This window comes from Dermochelys coriacea, chromosome 10 (assembly GCF_009764565.3).
Source record: "Dermochelys coriacea isolate rDerCor1 chromosome 10, rDerCor1.pri.v4, whole genome shotgun sequence".
NCBI classification, from domain to species: domain Eukaryota; kingdom Metazoa; phylum Chordata; order Testudines; family Dermochelyidae; genus Dermochelys; species Dermochelys coriacea.
Window position 1 is genome coordinate 51959130 of NC_050077.1, and position 18507 is coordinate 51977636.

Consider the following 18507-nt stretch of genomic DNA (forward strand, 5'->3'; position numbering starts at 1 on the left):
TGACTGATGTAAAAATCTCAATGATTGTGATTTCAGATTGTCCAAATTTATGTAGGCTGGGATTTTCAAAGGAACCCAAGAGAATAAGGAGCCCAGTTCCCATTGACTTTCTTGGGTTCTTTTGTAAATCCCAGCTGTAAATGTTTGGAGGTGAAAGAGTTTCCTTTTAAGATACGAAGAGTATTATAATATTTTAAAATGGACAATATATGATTATTCCTTTTGTCGAATTAGGATCAAGCCTTTGGAGAGTTGGAGAAGAATAGTGATAAGTTTTTACTTGGGACATCATCATCTGAAAACAGCCAACCTGCTCATCTTCATGAGCTGTTGTGTTCACTGCAGAAACAATTGCTGGCTTATTGTCATATCAACAGTGTTAGTGAGGTGCGTGGGCTTTTTGGTCATATCTTCTGGAAATATAACATTACTCCTCTTCATTTTGTGAGCATCTACGTAGGATAAGATTTGAATAATGTGTATTTGGAAGTTACAATCTAATACATGATGAAACCTTCTAAAATACATTTGTATTATTTTGTTACAAGTAGTTTCTCTTTTTTCCAGAATTCTAGCAGTGTGGCACTGCTACACAAACACCTCCAGCTTTTACTGCCGCATGCTACAGATACCTATTCACGTTCTGCAACTCTTCTTAAGGAAAGTTCTTGGAATGGCAGTGTTGGGGAAAAACTAAGAGGTATATATTGCTAAAAAGGTCAAGTTTAAAGAGATACCACAAACTTGAAATATACTAATTAAAAAAGAGTTTAAAGTAACTTCATGTACCACAACTGCTTCTGAGGGCTTGGCTACACTTGCAAGTTAGAGCGCATTAAAGCAGCCCCGGGCACTGTAACTCGTGACATGTCCACACTGGCAAGGCACGTAGAATGCCTGGACTTTGCAGCTGGAGCGCTCCTGGTAATCCACCTCCATGAGAAGCATAAAGTTTGCTGCGCCCCGGCTGAAACATCCAGGCGTTAATGTGAATGAGATGTTGCATTACTGCGCTGTGATTGGCCTCCGGAAACGTCCCATAATCTCCTGAAGTCAAGTGGCCACTCTTCTCATAGTTTTGGAATCGGCTGCAGGAATGCAGATATCCCCTTTCAAAGCTCAATTTCTGACATCAGGCATGCTTATCTGCTCCGGGACAAAGCAAGCCATTACTGTGGAATGTTGCTGCTGGGGTGTGTGTGTGTGTGTGTGTGTGTGTGTCTGTCTGTCTTTCTGTCTGGGGGGAGGGAGTCTGCTGCTGTCTGAACTTACAAGACAGCATGCTGACATGCTCTCAGCCCCCCAAAAACCCACACTCTCTCCCCCCACATACACACAACACACTCCCTGTCCCACTCCGTCCCCCCCCCAATTGAAAAGCATGTTGCAGCCACTTATACACTGAGATAGCTACCACAATGCACTGCTCTTTGTGGTGTTGCAAGAGCTGCTAATGTGGCCACACCAGTGCGCTTGAATCTGACAGCTTAAACACATGGCTGCGTTTTTCTTGCTGCAGCCTCCGAAGGCTGGTTTAACTCCCAGCGCTCTACATCTGCAAGTGTAGCCATGCCCTCAGCTTGCTTGACAATTTTTGTTTACTTAGATTCCAATAAATTTCAAATGTTTTTCTGTCCCTTGTTGCTGTTGGACAAAACCTGACCAAACGGGAAATTGACTAATTGCACAGATGCAGCAGAAAAAAAACAGATGGTACATTTGATAGCACATTGTGCATAATGTAAACATGAAGATAAAGTTAAGGGGAATTTTTAAATCTCTAACTGCTTTTAGTTATGCTTGTTGTAGTGGTCACAATAGTTGACTAAAGTTCATAAAAATATTTTAGTCAAGTATGATTTTTTTTAAGGTGATGTATATTAAACAAAAAACCCAACACAGGTACATTTTGAAAATGTTACAAATTAGGGTTATGTATACATCATAGTCTCATATAAACTGTTAAAAAAAATGTGCTTTAGAAAGATATTTTTAAGGTGATCTTCATAGGACATTTTACCAAGTCACCGTATGAAATCATATAGAATAATTAAACTTGTAAGGACAATTGGGATGTTTTTCTTGCCAAAACCATTTAAATATAAAATGACAATATTTACTTATTTAATGTTTTAAGACATTTTTGGGTGCTGAATTTAAAAAACAGTGTTTTGTTTAACATAACACACACTCCCTCCTTTTTCTTCCTTGTAGATGTAATTTATGTATCCGCAGCTGGTAGTATGCTGTGCCAGATTGTTAACTCTTTGTTGTTACTGCCTGTGTCAGTGGCCAGGCCTTTATTGAGTTATCTGCTAGATCTGTTGCCACCTCTTGATCGCCTTAATAGACTGTTGCCCGCTGCTGCGCTATTAGAAGATCAGGAATTACAGTGGCCACTTCATGGTAAGTAACATTTTTCATCTGAAAAAGAAGAAAATAGCAAGTTAAAATTAGAATAGGTAAATATGTTCTATAAATTGGAAACTTCATTTTGTGTCCCTTTAATCTCAAAATGTCTCAGTACCCCTCCCCTATAACCTTTAAAATTTATTAAGATACCTTGCTGTAAACCAAGTATTTTGCACTACAAACAAATTGCTTGATCTTACATGTCTATAATTCCTTTTGACTTCAATGGGAGTTTCAGGTGCACAAGGAATGTAAGATTAGGGCCAAAATACCCAGTCTGTAATGCATGAAAATATTTTGCTTTTGTTGTAAAATGTTATTCCTCCTGTGCCTTTATATAGTATACTATCCAGACTTTCAAGTATTATTAATGCTTTCCGGAATGGAGTGTGATAAAATTAACTTTAATAGACAAGATTAGCTACTAACTTTTATCTGAATAAATGCTGTCAAATATTTGCAAAAAGAAAAGGAGTACTTGTGGCACCGTAGAGACTAACAAATTTATTTGAGCATAAGCTTTCGTGAGCTACAGCTCACTTCATCGAATGAAGTTGTAGCTCACGAAAGCTTATGCTCAAATAAATTTTAGTCTCTAAGGTGCCACAAGTACTCTTTTTCTTTTTGCGAATACAGACTAACACGGCTGCTACTCTGAAACCTGTCAAATATTTATACTCCTTCCAAAATACAAAATGGAGAGAGAAATGGCAGGGGTTTTGGGAAGGGGAATTGTTATAGTTTTTTGCAAGCTTTGAATTATTTCCTAATCAGATTATATATGACAATGTTTACCTCTTTTTGGAGAAATGCTGTTTATAACATGTGACAAAGGTTTTGCTAAAGCAATTTTTTAAATAAATCGTGAGTGAGTGGAATATGGGACAAAGTTGTAAGAAGCAGTGGAATAATTTTTTATCGGTTCAACAGACAACTTTATGGAAGGAAATTCTACCATATATGGGGTGAAGATGATGATGACATATGGGTACAACATATTTTTAAAAAATTGTCCCAAAACACACAAAATGTCTTCACAATAAACACTCCAAAAGTGATTCACAGAGGAATATCTTCTGGACTGTGTTAAGGTGAATAAAATGGCTAAGAGGCAAAAGGAGTTTTCTCACTTCTTTGAAATTCAGTTACAAAATTGGAAGACCATTATGAAAGTAATAGATTACTAGTGAAACTAAAAAAGGCCTTTGTACCTGCTCCCACCAGAATCAAACCCCAAAATTCTAAAGTGCATAAAGTGGAAAGATGATAGTAAAACTGCAGTATTTTCAACCATCTTTCTTATACAAGGAAGGTGGGGGGAAAAAGTAAGTAACTGGACATATCCAAGGAGAATAAGATATAAAATATTTACCTCCCAAAAAGTTACCTGAGGATCTACAGCAATATACGTATGTCCTTTGGTAGGATTTTGCCAAAGCAATAAATTCTGTCAGATTGAGTTTTGTTCCAGTCTGTTTTTCAGAATAGAAAACTAAATCTATTTTGACTAATTATTTATAATGCTTTAGGTGGACCTGAACTAATTGATCCTGCTGGAGTGCCCTTACCGCAGCCTGCCCAATCTTGGGTATGGCTTGTTGATCTAGAGAGAACTGTAGCTCTGCTTATTGGACGCTGTCTTGGTGGAATGCTTCAGGGATCCCATGTGTCCCCTGAGGAACAGGATACAGCCTATTGGTTGAAAACACCACTGTTCAGTGATGGAGTGGAAATGGACATTCCTCATTTAGGTAGTTTGCTACATTGTTAAATATAAACTTACTATATGTAGGCTTTTATAATTTTTCATTGTTGTTTAACATTGCCACACTTTCAAGCCTGGGTATTGTCATCCTCACAAACTTTTGGAGATGCTAGAGGAGTAGGCAGTAGGAGATCTTGATCTTTAATTTCCAGCCTTCATGAACTTAAGTATGCACATTTTTTAGTTGTCACTTGCCTCCCAGTGATTTTAGCAAGGTTAGCAAAAAGAAAAGGATACTTGTGGCAGCTTAGAGACTAACAGATTTATTTGAGCATAAGCTTTCGTGAGCTACAGCTCACTTCATCGGATGCATCGGATGCCATGTCATTTCTCCCCCCCCCACCCCACCCCCCACTGTTCCTCTGATGTTCTTGTTAACTGCTGGAAATAGCCTACCTTGCTTGTCACCATGAAAGATTTTCCTCCCTCCCCCCCCCCCCCCCCGCTGCTGGTGATGGCTCATCTTAAGTGATCACTCTCCTTACAGTGTGTATGATAAAACCCATTGTTTCATGTTCTCTGTGTGTGTATACAAATCTCCTCTCTGTATTTTCCACCAGATGCATCCGATGAAGTGAGCTGTAGCTCACTGTATGCTCAAATAAATTTTAGTCTCTAAGCTGCCACAAGTACTCCTTTTCTTTTTGCGAATACAGACTAACACGGCTGCTACTCTGAAACCTAGCAATGTTAGGAATCCTTGTATAGGTGATGCCATTTTAAGTAGAGTATCAGTTACACTTGGTCTAAGCAGGGTTAGGAAACATTGTACTTGGCAGAGCATCTATGTTAGGGCACCCAATATCATAGCAATTGACAGAATGATCTTAATAGTGGTGAGAAGCTTTTTAAAAATGCCCTCATAGTAGACAGATCTATAAAAGCATGGTTCTTTCCAAGTCAATTTATGCTTTTGGCCTCCAAATTGAGATTGATAGTAGAATGGTCTTGGGTATGAAAAGTAAATCTCATCCTGTGGATTCCTAGGAGTGGATGGAAAGGAGGAAGAAAAGAATAAAATTTGCAAATAGCTACCGTTTTTGTATTCTAAAATATTGGCCTAACTTTTCCACCAGTTAAGCTCTGTCAGTTTATTCCTTTGTTGTAGTATATTAAATTGTGTATACCATTTGTAAGATTTGGTTTAATGTGGAATCTTTATATTTCTTTCTTATAAGAAATAATTACTTTGTTAGGTTTTGCTATACCTCCTTCCCCTTTCTCCTTTTAAGGAGATTCTAGCTAAATGAGCTTAAATGACATTGCACCAAAACATATATAGTAAATCTTTGGGTTCAGTTCTGAAATGTCTAATCAGGTTTAGGAGGATCTGTGCTATATGGTTTGCCATTTGAACTCTCTGATTTATTTATATCTTAATATGAAAAAGTAGGAAATTGGATGTTTATAAGTAAATATAAACTTCAGCACATCATAGAATCATAGGACTGGAAGGAACCTTGAGAGTTCATCTAGTCCAGTTCCCTGCACTCATGGCAGGACTGAGTATTATCTAGACTATCCCGACAGGTGTTGTCTAATCGGCTGTTAAAAATCTCCAATGATGGAGATTCCACAGCCTCCCTAGGCAATTTATTCCCGTGCTTAATCAGTGTAGGAGCTTTGATGTTTATAAACAGAAAAATCAACTAGATCAAGTTTTCTAAGGGAAAAAATAACAAGCTTTCTTTTTTCACCAAGTTGTATCATTTCAACTTGGATGTACTATTTCCCATTTCCATTTGCATTAAACATTCTTATTTACTGTCAAAAAGGATCATCTTTATACATAATTTGTGAAAGGAAAGTACAGTAACAGCTGTGTTATCTGGCACTTTACCAACCAGAAAGCTCTATAAAGCAGAATTTCTGATCTTAATGGAAAGTCCAGTTTATAATCCGCTTGGCAAAGGGCCAGCAGGCTCCCTACCTGGCTCTGTGTGGCTCCCTGGAAGCGGTGACATGTCCCTGTTGCTCCTAGGCAGAGGCATGGCTAAGCAGCTCTGCATGCTGCCCCCACCCCGAGCGCTGGCTACAAAGCTCCCATTGGCCAGGAACTGCGGTCAGTGGGAGCTGTGGGGATGGCACCTGTGGGCGGAGGCAGCTCACAGAACTGCCTAGACATGCCTCCACCTAAGAGTAGCAGGGACATGTCGCCGCTTGTGGGGAGCTGCCCTAGGTGAGTGCCGCCTGGATCTGGCACACCCTTCCACATCCCAACCCCTAGCCCTGAGCCCCCTCCCACACCCAAATTCTCTTCCTCTTAGTTGGAATTGGAATTTTTGACCTACCGACACCCACCATTCCCCCACCATGCCGGATAACAAAGCCTTTGCTGTAAAGTAAAAACTGAGAGTACCTATATGACTATACAGCAGTAGGAGAAACACATGCAGAACTACTGTTCATTTGCTGGGATGGCTGTCTCTCTTCTTTCTGGATCTCCCTGTAAAATATATGGAGGAGCAGGAGTCCTGATACTGAGCCATGGCACTGAGTATGGGTGGTGGCCTCTGCACAGAGTGGTAACTTTACAGCTGGGGAGAGGGAGATTCCCTGTCCTGAGGAATAGAAATAGCGGGGATGATAGGGTTTTCCCTTGTGGGTTGATGGTGTGTTCATTGGGATGTCCTTTTTCTACCCCTTCAATAGCTTGCAAAAATCAGTGAATGTATGTGCTTATCAAAATCAGTAGAATCTAAAACCTAAATATTTCCCTTACTTTAGAAAAATGCATGAGTTCCCTGTTGGAAGTGGCCCTCTCTGGAAATGAGGAACAGAAGCCATTTGATTATAAGCTGCGACCTGAGATTGGTGTCTTTGTTGATTTGGCCTTGGGTTGTACAAAAGAGCCAGCCCGTAGTCTCTGGCTCAGTATGCAAGACTATGCTGTTAGTAAAGGTAAGAAGATGAAAACAGAAGTAGGAGACTTCTACATATCTTGTAAACCTGGAAGACAATTTTATGTGCAGAATAATGACATTACAGTGCTCAGACTATCAGCCCTATTGCAAAGCTACTTGCTTGCTTCAGGTCATGCTCAGCTGGGCCTTGTGTACTCTGTGACAACAATCTGTAAATTCCACGGCAAGATAAATTCTGTTGCCATGTCATACCATTCAGTCCAGTCACTACACACTTACACAAACAGACACAGCTACGGCTCATATTTGGAAGTAACCATTGTTATAAAATCTATTTTTTCTAGTAGAATGGGTCAATACAATTTTGATTTCATTTTTTTAAAAGAAAAAACAGGAACAAACACTCAACAAATGTTTCTCACAAAAAAAGTACCACTTTTTTTTTTTTTTGACTCTCTGTATTGCCTAGCCTACCAGCCTACATTTCTGGTAGCCCTTACTTAGTGTTTGCAAACTGGACTTCATTTCTGGCTCCTGCCAACTAGCTCCGTGGAACAACACGTTGAGAATGTGCTGTTATCCTGTAACACTCTCTTGTGAAGAAAGCTGGATAATAAGAGGCAATTGCAGGCAGAGGTTTGCTGGGCAGGGGACAGATCAAAATATTGGGCATCTGCTTGCAGCAAAATGGAGAATTTGGTTGAAGGAATGCTGAATTCCATTGTGCCTTGGAAAACTAATTCCTGAGCTGGGAAATCCATGGGGTTCTGAGATGAATGGGTCACTTTGCACCTCTTAGAGCTATTCTTTCGGGTTGTCTACAGATTCAGTCAAGCCAGGCTCAGTTCACATTTTCAAGGCTATTGCATTGCAACTGTAATGGCTAGAATCATAATTATTTTTAAAAATAAAAGATTTTGAATCATGAGTATGCAGCAAGATGTGAATACCATCATTGTGGAAAACTCTGGGCCCTAATCATAAGGTTTGAGATCCAAAAAGACTGCTTTGGCTCCATAAAAATATATATAAAAACATCATGAATAGGGTCCATTTTGGTCAATTTCACAGCCAGGGAGTTTTAAAATTAGTCAGTTTCACATTTTCATATGTTTACATCTGAAATTTCACAGTGTTGTAACTGGGGGGGGGGTGTCCCAATCCAAAAGGTGGTCGGGGGGGTGAGGGTGGGGGTGTTGCAAGGCTCTTGTAGCAGGGTCATGGGATTGCTACCCTTACTTCTGTTCTGCTGCTGGCTGGGGCACTGCCTTCAAAGCTGGGCAGCCAGCAAGGAAGGCTGCTGGCTGGGCACCCAGCTCTAAAACCAGCACCAGCACAGGCAGCAGCCCAGAAGTGAGGTCGCAGGGTGGGTTACCATAGGTCCAGTTTTCCCAGCAATCTCGTGTCCCATTGGAGGACTGACAGCTAGAGCCACAGCCTCCCTGGATGGAGGGGGAGGGACAGCTTGAGCTGCAGAGCTTCCGGAAGCCTAGGGGGAAATCCTGGATGTGGGTCTGTCCTGGAGCGGCCCCTGCAGGGGAAGAGGAAGTCTCAATCCCCAGCTGGGACTTGCAGCTGGAGCCTTGTGCATGGTAGGAGCTGCCTGGCTGGGCTCCAGATTTTATGGGGGAGATCATATTTCACGGTCCGTGGTGTGATTTTCATGGCTGTGAATTTGGTAGGGCCCTAATCGTGAAATAGGTTGCTGTTATATTTAAACTAGTTTCCAAATATACATGTGAGAGGTTTTTTGCAGGAGTGGGTGAGTGAGATTCTGTGGCCTGCGTTGTGCAGGAGGTCAGACTAGATGATCATAATGGTTCCTTCTGACCTTAATATCTATGAATCTATGTGAACATTTCCTTTTGTGGATTAGTTTTACTTTTAATATTGAAAGTATGGCTGTATAAATGTTTGCAAGGGAATTGGAAAAGTTTAAAATATGGTTTATACATTTTTTTGATTCTGTGGCAGTGATCCATTTCTGTGAAAAACGCATTAGATTTTGTGGGGTTTGCTTGATGGTAGGGTTGTAGTAAAAACAGGCTATTTTCTTCATGGTCCTCTTTTTCAAGTCAGAAATGAAATTTTTAAAATTATGAATTGTCACTGTTTGATGTGAATATGGACATTTAATAAAAATGTTGCAAGAAGTTTGATTTTTGGACCTCAAAATGGCGTGCAACAATACTGAAGTTTTTCAAGGGTGGGAATTTCACTCAAAACACATTAACAAGATTTGCGCAATCCTCAGCAAGGCCCTAATTCAGGAAAGCTTCCCTAATAAGGACAGTAATTAAGGACATGAGGTTGATGGGGCTGAAGCATATGCTTAAATTTTAAGTGTATATTTAAACGCTATCTTGAATAGGATTGAATTTAAGCACATGCTTAAGTGACTTCCTGAATTAGAGTCTGAAACACTAAAGAGGGCAAGATCATGGCTTGGTGTGCATGCACCTTTATGGCCTTCTTGGACCTTGGGTTTGGGTGCATAGACATAAGTGAGCCCACTAACTGTCTTGAGCAGGAATGGAGGGCATGGGTGCAGCCTTGCCCCTTACACACTCACACTCACACTCTCTCTCCAGGGTGCACGTTATCAGGGCTAGCAACAGATTACTCTCCATTTCCCCTTGTTTCTCCATCTTTTCTTTTCCAAGGGCAAATGGGAAGCAACAGGGAAGGAATTGTGATTGGCTGGATCATGATTTCTTCTCTGTGCTGCGCCTGGGATGACGCAGGTACATCGCACTACCCTTTTGCAGGGCAGTTTATAAATGCACAATCTAGCCCTAGAGATTTTAGAAACATGTAAGACTGTAAAATAGCTGCATTTAGTAAAGTAATAACTTGTTTTGCAATTATTTTAATAATAGAATTTTTTAATCTACATACTGAAGAGTTTTTTTACTGGGTTTGAAATTGCTGTAGCTTCATAAGAACAAGGTCTGTTTTAAAAGAACCATTATTTTTCCAATAAGTTTTTGAAAAATACCTACAGAGTTTGAAAAATGTAGATGCCAAGACTACTTTAAAAAAAAAAAAGCAATACTGGTCTGTTTTAGATTGTTACGACTGTAACCGAGCTGGGTGATGTCAAAAATGCAGCAGGAAGGCTCATAAGACAGCTCATGAGTTACTAAATCTGTTGTTCAGTTTAGTTATTTGGGACTCAAGAGCAAGCTGTCACTCTACTATGAGTATTTAGTAACTTTTGTATTATTCAGGACCCTGTTGTGTTTCAATGTTATAAACTTTTTAAAAAATGTATAAATAGGATGGAAAACCTTGTTGTTTTCATTGCCCTTTCCTGGTCATATGGATGTGAGGGAGGGTTAATTTCAGTGCAGTTGAGTGATGTAAAATGAATGTCTTCAAAACCTTGTTTGCTAGTCAGAATCTCCTTTTGTTCAAGCTTTGCTCAATGCAATTTAGTATCTCTGTAGCAGCCACAATTTTTGCACTGGTAGATCTGAAGATAACACTAGTGTCCTTAAGCAAAGACTCTTCCTAGTTTAGACTTGGAGTATTCTGATCAGCTTCTGTATTCGTAATTTTCAGGTCAAATTATAAGCAACTCACGTAATTTCAATCTTAAACTAATCAGGGAGAGTGAGGTAATATCTTTCATTGGACCAACTTTTGTTTGTGAAAGAGACTGGCTTTCGACCTACACAGAACTCTTGTTTAGATCAGGGAAAGGTATTCAGAGTATCACACTAAATACAGAGTGGAACAGATCATTTAGCATAAGTAGTTAACACATTCTGAGAGAGACAAGGAGGGTGAAGTAATATCTCTTATTGGACTAACTTCTGCTGGTGAATGCTCTGATATTCTATGAGACAAGCTGTCAAGTTTACAGAGAGCTCTGAAGAAGACTGTTAACACCTCTCCACTTACCCTTGAAGAAGAACTCTATGTAGCTTGAAAACTTCTCTCTTTCACCAAAAGAAATTGGTACAATAAAGGATATCTTATCTTTCTAATATCCTGGGACCAACACGACTACAACAGCACTCTAAACAGTCTTTAGATAAGTTATCCAGAAGTAAAACTGCATCTTCATAATGTTCTAATAAAAAATTTTAAGTAAAGAATAATGAAAGGTGTGGCTGGAAAGCTCCTTTGAAGCATATTTCAAGTCTATCAATATTAGTTTCAGTTAGTTCTTAACACCTCATTTAAGCAAATGATGCTATAATTATTAAAATGATTTATTTAAAATTTCATTGGTGTTTCTAAGGATTTTGTTTTAATCATCCCTTGTTTGTTGCATTATGTGTTGTGTTAATCAGTACTCTTAGTTTATTTCAAGAACACTAAATCCATTTATAAATTGGCAAAAAATTTAGTAGAAGAAAGATTTTACGTAATTTCGTAACTGATGCTGTTTTAAAATGTAGTCAGAATTAGTTTTTGGAAATTCCAGTAAATTTTAATGGTTCATTTTTATTTTCAGATTGGGACAGTGCAACCTTAAGTAACGAGTCACTCTTGGATACTGTGTCTAGATTTGTTCTTTCAGCTCTTTTGAAACACACAAATTTACTTAGTCAAGCTTGTGGTGAGAGCAGGCAAGTAACTTGAAACTATGTTTAAATCTTTATGTATTTTTTTTTTTTTAAATGAAATGTGTGATTTTTCTATTATGGCTCTTTGTAGATACCAGCCTGGCAAAGCCCTGGCAGAAGTATACCGTTGTGTGTATAAAGTTCGGAGTCGCTTGCTTGCTTGCAAAAACATGGAACTTATTCAGACTAGATCATCCTCAAGAGACAGATGGGTAAGAATGAAAAATATCTGCTTGATTATAGGATATTGCTGCATATTGTGAGGATATATTTATTAACCAAATACTGTATATACTCTATGATTTAATGATCACTTTCCGAACATTTCTTCATTTCTTCAGCAAGAAATTTTGCACTTCACTAAAATGACTAAGTTTTTAAAGCATGTTTACAAATTAAAATGTGGACTATAAATAGAGATTTTTAATAGCCCTCAATTTCAGTAAGTTGTTATTCGTTATTTATTTAGTACCCATTATTTGAATAAGGTGCCTTACAAAGCCTTTAGCTTAGATAGGACACAGTCTAACTTGGACAAGTTCAGTGCAGGCAATTAAAGGTTGAGGCGGAGGTGGGCAAACTATTGCACGTGGGCCATATCCAGCCCGTGGGGACCATCTTGCCTGGCCCTTGAGCTTCTGTCCATTTGGGGAGGCACAGCCCTCCCTACCCAGCCCCCCATACAGTTTCAGAACCCCGATGTGGCCCTCAGGCCAAAAAGTTTGCCCACTCCTGTCCAAGTACATAAAAGTAGATAGCAATTAGTACGAGTACAAACTTTTTTGTTTAATATTTTTTCAACATTACAGTTTTTCATTTGGTGAAAAATGATTTCACTATGTAACTTAAACAACTTTGTCTAGATGTCAGAAAACCAGGAGTCTGCAGATATTGATCCTCAAGAGCATTCTTTTACTCGGACCATTGATGAAGAAGCTGAAATGGAGGAGCAGGCAGAGAGAGACAGAGAAGAGGGGCATCCAGAACAAGAAGATGAAGAGGAGGAAAGAGAGCATGAAGTCATGACAGCCGGAAGTAAGTAGACATTAAATGTATGAATGCAATTCATGGTTTCTAGAAAGGACAGTACATTTGTTTGACAAAGGAAAAATTAAAAATTAATCTAGGAGTTTTTACTTCAGATATCCAAAATGTCATTGAGTTTATTTGTGTTAAATTTTAGTATATTCATTGTGTCAAAAAAAAGAAATATTCTTCACTTTTTAATAAACGTGTGTTTACAATATATTTTCTATATGTATATGTATGTAGTAACAGATTTTAAATATCTCTTATTCTAGAGTTTGGAATCAAATATATTGTTGCTAACATTGGATTGGTTTGGAATTTACTAATGCTGTTGAATGCCTGCTTAATCAGACCTTGGTAACACTACCAATGTATGTTTTTCAGTACACTTCATATTTGCACCACTACCTGTAAACTTCATGGACTGTCTAGATAATTTGTAATTGTTGATATTTAAATATGGCTTGCAAAGAAAATTGTCAAAATTCCTTCAACTTTGGTAGTTTTTTCTGAATTGAGTCTTGTGCTCAGGCTGAAAGGAATAATCAGCCTGTTAATTAAAAGGTTGTGGTTTTTCCTCCTTTGATGAAGCAACATCTAGCCATATTCAGGTGACTAATTTCCATATCAGTGTGACATTCCCAACGTGCTCTATGTTAGTGAAGTCATTTCAGTCGTGGAAAAATGCAGTAAAGTGAATTTGACTTAAAAAGAAATCAGTCCTGTTTTTGTTTTTAAAAATTATGTTGTGTAAGTTTGCAAGGTTTAACAAATGTGTATTATGCACTGTGGAAAATATTAAAAGCTTTGTGAAAATGGATATTTTAACCCCTCCCCCCTCCAAATTCTCCCATTATTAAGGCATCCATCTCCCCAGCCTTTGCTTAGTCATCACCATCACCATATTAACAGGTAGGGAAGGGATTAATTTCCTTTAGGGAAGGAGAGGTAGGTTGGTTGTTTCATCCTAGAGAACCTGCTTTGCGTCATGACTGGAACAAGGCAAATATTAAAACAAGAAGAGGAAGTGGTTTGGAGTTTCTCAGTGACAAGGAGAAAGGACTTATTCCCCTCTCTTCAGGGAGGAGCCTGCCATGGCTACCCTGACCAAGGGGTAAGGAGTACCTGCATAGCAAATGGCTCAATTTCTGCTCAAGGACTTAACATTGCTTGAGGGGTCTTGGATAAGACTGTTTTCTAATTTCTGTTGATTCGTAAGGACTGAGAGGCCTGCCAAACGTTTGGCAGAAGACTCTTCCCAGTGACCCAAAGCTAACAAAAGCCTAGGTTTGTTTTCCTAGAAACAGGCTGGAGTTATAAAGAGACACCATTTGCTACCGAACCCAGATCCACAGACCCACCAACAGGGTCTTCCAGCTTGCACTGTAGAAAGATACAGAACTAGATTGGGCCATCATTTCCCTTAGAAGAACCTACTTGTTTTTATTTTGCCCCCATAGCACAGGTAAACAGACTAAGATTCTTCTTGGTTTAAAAATTTTAAAAAGCCCTGTAATTCCTTGACTTCTCATTAAAAGAACCTTCAAAACATGGAGCTTGGACTATGAAAAGGACCGAGCTTATGGAGGAAAGGGAAACCACAGAGTAGTATTTCCTCTCTGGAGACGAGTCTGAGATTTTGGTGTCAATCCACACAGCTCTAGAGATGTGATTAGGAAAGAATATGAATAGCCAGCTAATCCCAGATGGTTAGGAGAGATGTCCTGAAAATATTACCGGGTGAAGTAGTTCAAAACCTGTTATCTCTCTACCTAAATTTCTTTCTTCTGTGGTAAAGGAGCCACAGTACCTTCTGAAGGGGAGGTGGGGAAGTGGATTCATCTCTCCTGAGGAATTTTGAAGCATCCTCAACAGCTTTGACAGCTTCATGTGCATCCACATGGTCTACCCAAACAATATTAGCATCAGCTGATGTACTCCTGAAGATCAGGAAATGTTATGGTCAGGTGGTCTCTCTCTCTATAAGATAATTCCAGTAGCTGTTTTTGTTTCCGAAGCATTGCTCAACTCTTTTTCAGATTTTTTGCCAGAGCTGTGGGTTTCATCTCTCTTACTCAGACACGGTTGCCTTCGATCCTGCTGTGTGGTATTCAGGCAAAAGCTCTACTACTAGCCTCTAAATATTTGGGAGAAAGATTGTTGGAGAATACCTTAGCAAAGTGACCTCTGAGGAGGCAAGTCTAAAAAGAAATTGGCATCTGCCAAATATGCTGGAACTACTACCGGCAATATGGGAGAAGAGTAGAGTATAGTCCTTTTGTGTCTCCCATTGAAATAGAGAGATGACTGAAGGAAAAGCCACTTCTCCAGAGGAAATGAACAGACTAAAAATCAAATGACCTCTAGATTTTACAGGCTACCCACTGCCAACACCAGTTCTTCTATATGACTGTATATCCCCCAGATGGATACTGTTACACAAATCCCATTGGTGGGTCTGTGGACCTAGATTTGATTGAAAATTGGAAAGTTTATCTTTCTTACTGATTTTTTTTCTCCAAGAATTCAGGTACACAGATGTTGACCAACCAGCACTTGTTTTGGTTAGGCTGCAATTTGGTGTGTATTGGAATTTGTGTTGTTTTGGCTAATTTGAGTAGGATGCATGCTCTGCAGTAAGTTTCACCAGTTTATTGTAAGAATTAGAAATATTTAGTTGGAAGCATTTTCTCTAATTGTTACGCTCTTCTAAGGGATATGGCTAACCCTGCACTGCCACTGATGGACAGTGTTATAGTCAGAAGCTGGCATGCTTAAAAAGCCAGTTATTACTTTTACTTGGTAGCATTTGTTCCTTATTTCCTGAGCCTAACTTTATAATCCCAGGCCATCTTTATATGGTACCATATAAACAAATTCCATTCTCTAGGAGGTTTCAGCGGTTTGTTTATCATAAGCACAATGCATCCAAGGAATAGCACGCTGCCAACGCCTGCTCTGATCATTGTAATATGGGATGTGTTTTTATGTTAAAAAATAAATTGTGAGGTTTTTAAATGGCAGTGTACAATCTTTCCTGTTTAGTCTGGCTCTTTGAAGGTATTCAACGGAGTGAGAATTTTGATCATTCCCTTTCTTGCTGCACTGCTGAAGGAATTGTTTAGCAGCATGTCAGATTTTATTATTTCCTTCCTTTTAAATTTAACATTGTAAATGCTAAACTAAGTAATTAGTCTACATTTGTTAACTTGTTCTGTAGATTTTTACTTGTTAATGGATCCTTTTTTTACTGTTAGGAAAAAATTATGTTTTCCACTTGTCAATACCAATGTTTGGCTTAAACTGAAGATGACTATTTTATTATCATTTAGCTTTGCCTAGAAGTTAAGACCTTGTTTTTGTGTTGCATGTTACAGAAATATTTCAATGTTTCCTATCAGCCCGTGAAGTAGCTCGCAGTCGGGATCGAGATAGGATGAACACTGGAAATGGGTCTAGAGTTGATGATCAGCCTCCTCAGTCCCAACAGGAACGAAGAGTTAGCACAGATCTTCCAGAGGGTCAAGATGTGTACACTGCTGCATGCAACTCTGTGATCCATAGATGTGCCTTGTTGATCTTAGGAGTAAGCCCTGTTATTGAAGAGCTCCAAAAACGAAGGGAGGAAGGACAGATGCAGCAACCTTCAACTAGTATTCCTGAAGGGATTGGACTCATGACTAGGTGGGATTCATTAACTAATTAAAGTAGTTAATTTTCCTCTAGTTCTTTCTTTCCAAAAATATTTATTAAAATTTAGTAGATAACCCTTGAAGGTAAACTGAGGATATGACAACAAAGAAAAACTCAAGGATTAGATAAAACAACACTGATGCTTGGGTTCAGAGGAAAAGTGGTGTGTCTCAATTTTTCATAAGAGAAGCCAACATGATACTCATGAACCATATTGGCAACCTAGATATAGCATGATATACTTGACACAGTTTGATTTTTTTGAAATTGAATATAGGTGTGTGGACTCGTAACTAAATCCAGATCATCTAGGATTTAAAATAATTTGATTCGTTGAAAAATTCATATTTTAATTAGTTTGACGAGTTTTTGTTTTGTTCTTTTGTTGTATCTAGTGGGATTTAACATATAGTGTTGGCTAAAGGTTACACTGCTTACATCCAAAATTTGGGGTTTTAAAAGAAAGTATTAAGATAGACAGGGCCTAATATAAATAGAAATGTTTTTTGTGATTTAAAAAAAAAAACAAATTAAATGTTTCCTGGAAAACAAAGCATTTTTTAGCCAGATGTATGAAAACCAGAAAGGAAGGCTAACTAGTTTCATTGTCTAAATTGGAGTGAAACAGCATGTGAAGTAAACAGTATAAATTCTGGTAGTCAAGTGTATTTTAAAAAATATTTAATTTTAATAATCTAAGGTATTGCTAGTAATGCAGATGTAGTGTTTTTTTTTTAAACTACATCTATCTTGACTTTGTCCTTTTTAACATCTGTCACACTGTTCAGTAGAGTTATACTAAAACTCAGTGTTTTTAGCTTTTCTTTGACTGTTTCACATTTAAACTATATTTAAACTGAAATTTTAATAGAAATTTATAGGGAAGACTTTTTAATTTCAGTTACATTTTTATTCTTTTTGACTGTTTGCTGGGAGTCCAAGCATTAAAACGGGGGCAGCTGTGTCTGGTGGTGATGTCAAAGTGGCTTTCATCTTCAGCATATTGACCTTAGGATTCGTTTAATGGGTGGGTCTTAAATGAATATAGTGCCTTTCCTTGTCTGTTGCCATGTCCCCTCCACTAGAAATCTAAGTGTTTCTGCATACTGAACATTACTATGTAAAACACTTAGTGAAGAGCTCAGGCAAATCAATCATCTCAGGCTGCCATCAGATCTGCTGACCAGTAAGTGTGCTGAGGAGCAATAATGTATGCTAATAGAGGGCATTAGTAAACATTTGCAAGCCCTTTCACATCTTATTCCTGTCCCCTTTTGCTCTTGAGACTATCCTGGTTAGGCTTCTCCCAAATAAAGCTGTTTTGCCAGCTGAATCAATATTTGACTATCAGTGCTTGCTTTTGTTTGATATAAACATTAATGGTGATACAGGTAGGTAGTATACACACTTTTTAGGTTCATTTTAAATATACAAAGTTTAGTTTTTGAATATTATACCCTGAAATTAATATTTGTAGCAGAGACTTTGTACAACATCTTATGGCTGCTAATTTACTTTAGTTTTGTATGCTACAAAGAGCATTTGTGAAATAATTTTCTCTCTTTATTTGTGTATTTTTGTGAGGCAGGAGTGAAAGTCTTACTGCAGAGAGTCGTTCAACCCACCCTAGTTCAAACTATAGGCTGATCAAATCGAGGAGTGAATCTGATTTATCTCAGCCTGAATCAGATGAAGAGGGTTACTCGCTGGTAGGTAAAACTAACATGAAGTTTTATACAGTTTCAGTCTTACATCTATATTTTTTTCAGATATGAAAGATATCTTAAACATGTGCCATTTTGCTTAGAAGCATTGTGAATTTACAGTGGATATACAGAGGAGCCCACTGCAACCCACCTGCATTGCTATTGGGGAAACAAATGATTGCACAAAAATTAATTTTAAAATTATTATAGGTTAGTTTAGGTTGTTTTTTTTGTTCATGAGTAAGGCTACGTTATAGTCATGGATATTTTTATTAAAAGTCACAGACACGTCATGGGCAGTAAACAAAAAGCACCGCTTCGCACCACAGTCCCCAGCCCTGAGCCCCCTCACACCCCAATTCCTGCTGCTGGGGGGATGGAGAGACTTCCCCAGCAGCAGCCAGTGCGCCTGGCCTGGGGGCTGCCGGAGCTGCTCAGGCAGCCCTCAGACCAGGCACACC

The 18507-nt window shown here is 38.6% G+C and overlaps 1 protein-coding gene across 13 annotated transcripts in view; it reads left to right on the forward strand.

The window, feature by feature from the left end:
* The window catches only part of HERC1 (HECT and RLD domain containing E3 ubiquitin protein ligase family member 1), a 173497-nt gene that overhangs the window by 46101 nt on the left and 108889 nt on the right, over positions 1-18507 (forward strand). For 10 of the 13 annotated variants that reach the window (XM_038418910.2, XM_038418911.2, XM_038418917.2 and 7 more), the window contains exons 14-23: positions 235-387; positions 568-700; positions 2215-2406; positions 3942-4163; positions 6905-7078; positions 11507-11621; positions 11710-11830; positions 12482-12653; positions 16025-16331; positions 17929-18049. In XM_038418910.2, coding sequence (XP_038274838.1) covers positions 235-387; positions 568-700; positions 2215-2406; positions 3942-4163; positions 6905-7078; positions 11507-11621; positions 11710-11830; positions 12482-12653; positions 16025-16331; positions 17929-18049 — 1710 coding nt within the window. The remainder of the gene's footprint in view (positions 1-234; positions 388-567; positions 701-2214; positions 2407-3941; positions 4164-6904; positions 7079-11506; positions 11622-11709; positions 11831-12481; positions 12654-16024; positions 16332-17928; positions 18050-18507) is intronic. The other 3 variants (XM_038418916.2, XM_043493268.1, XM_043493270.1) reach the window with 1 other exon arrangement.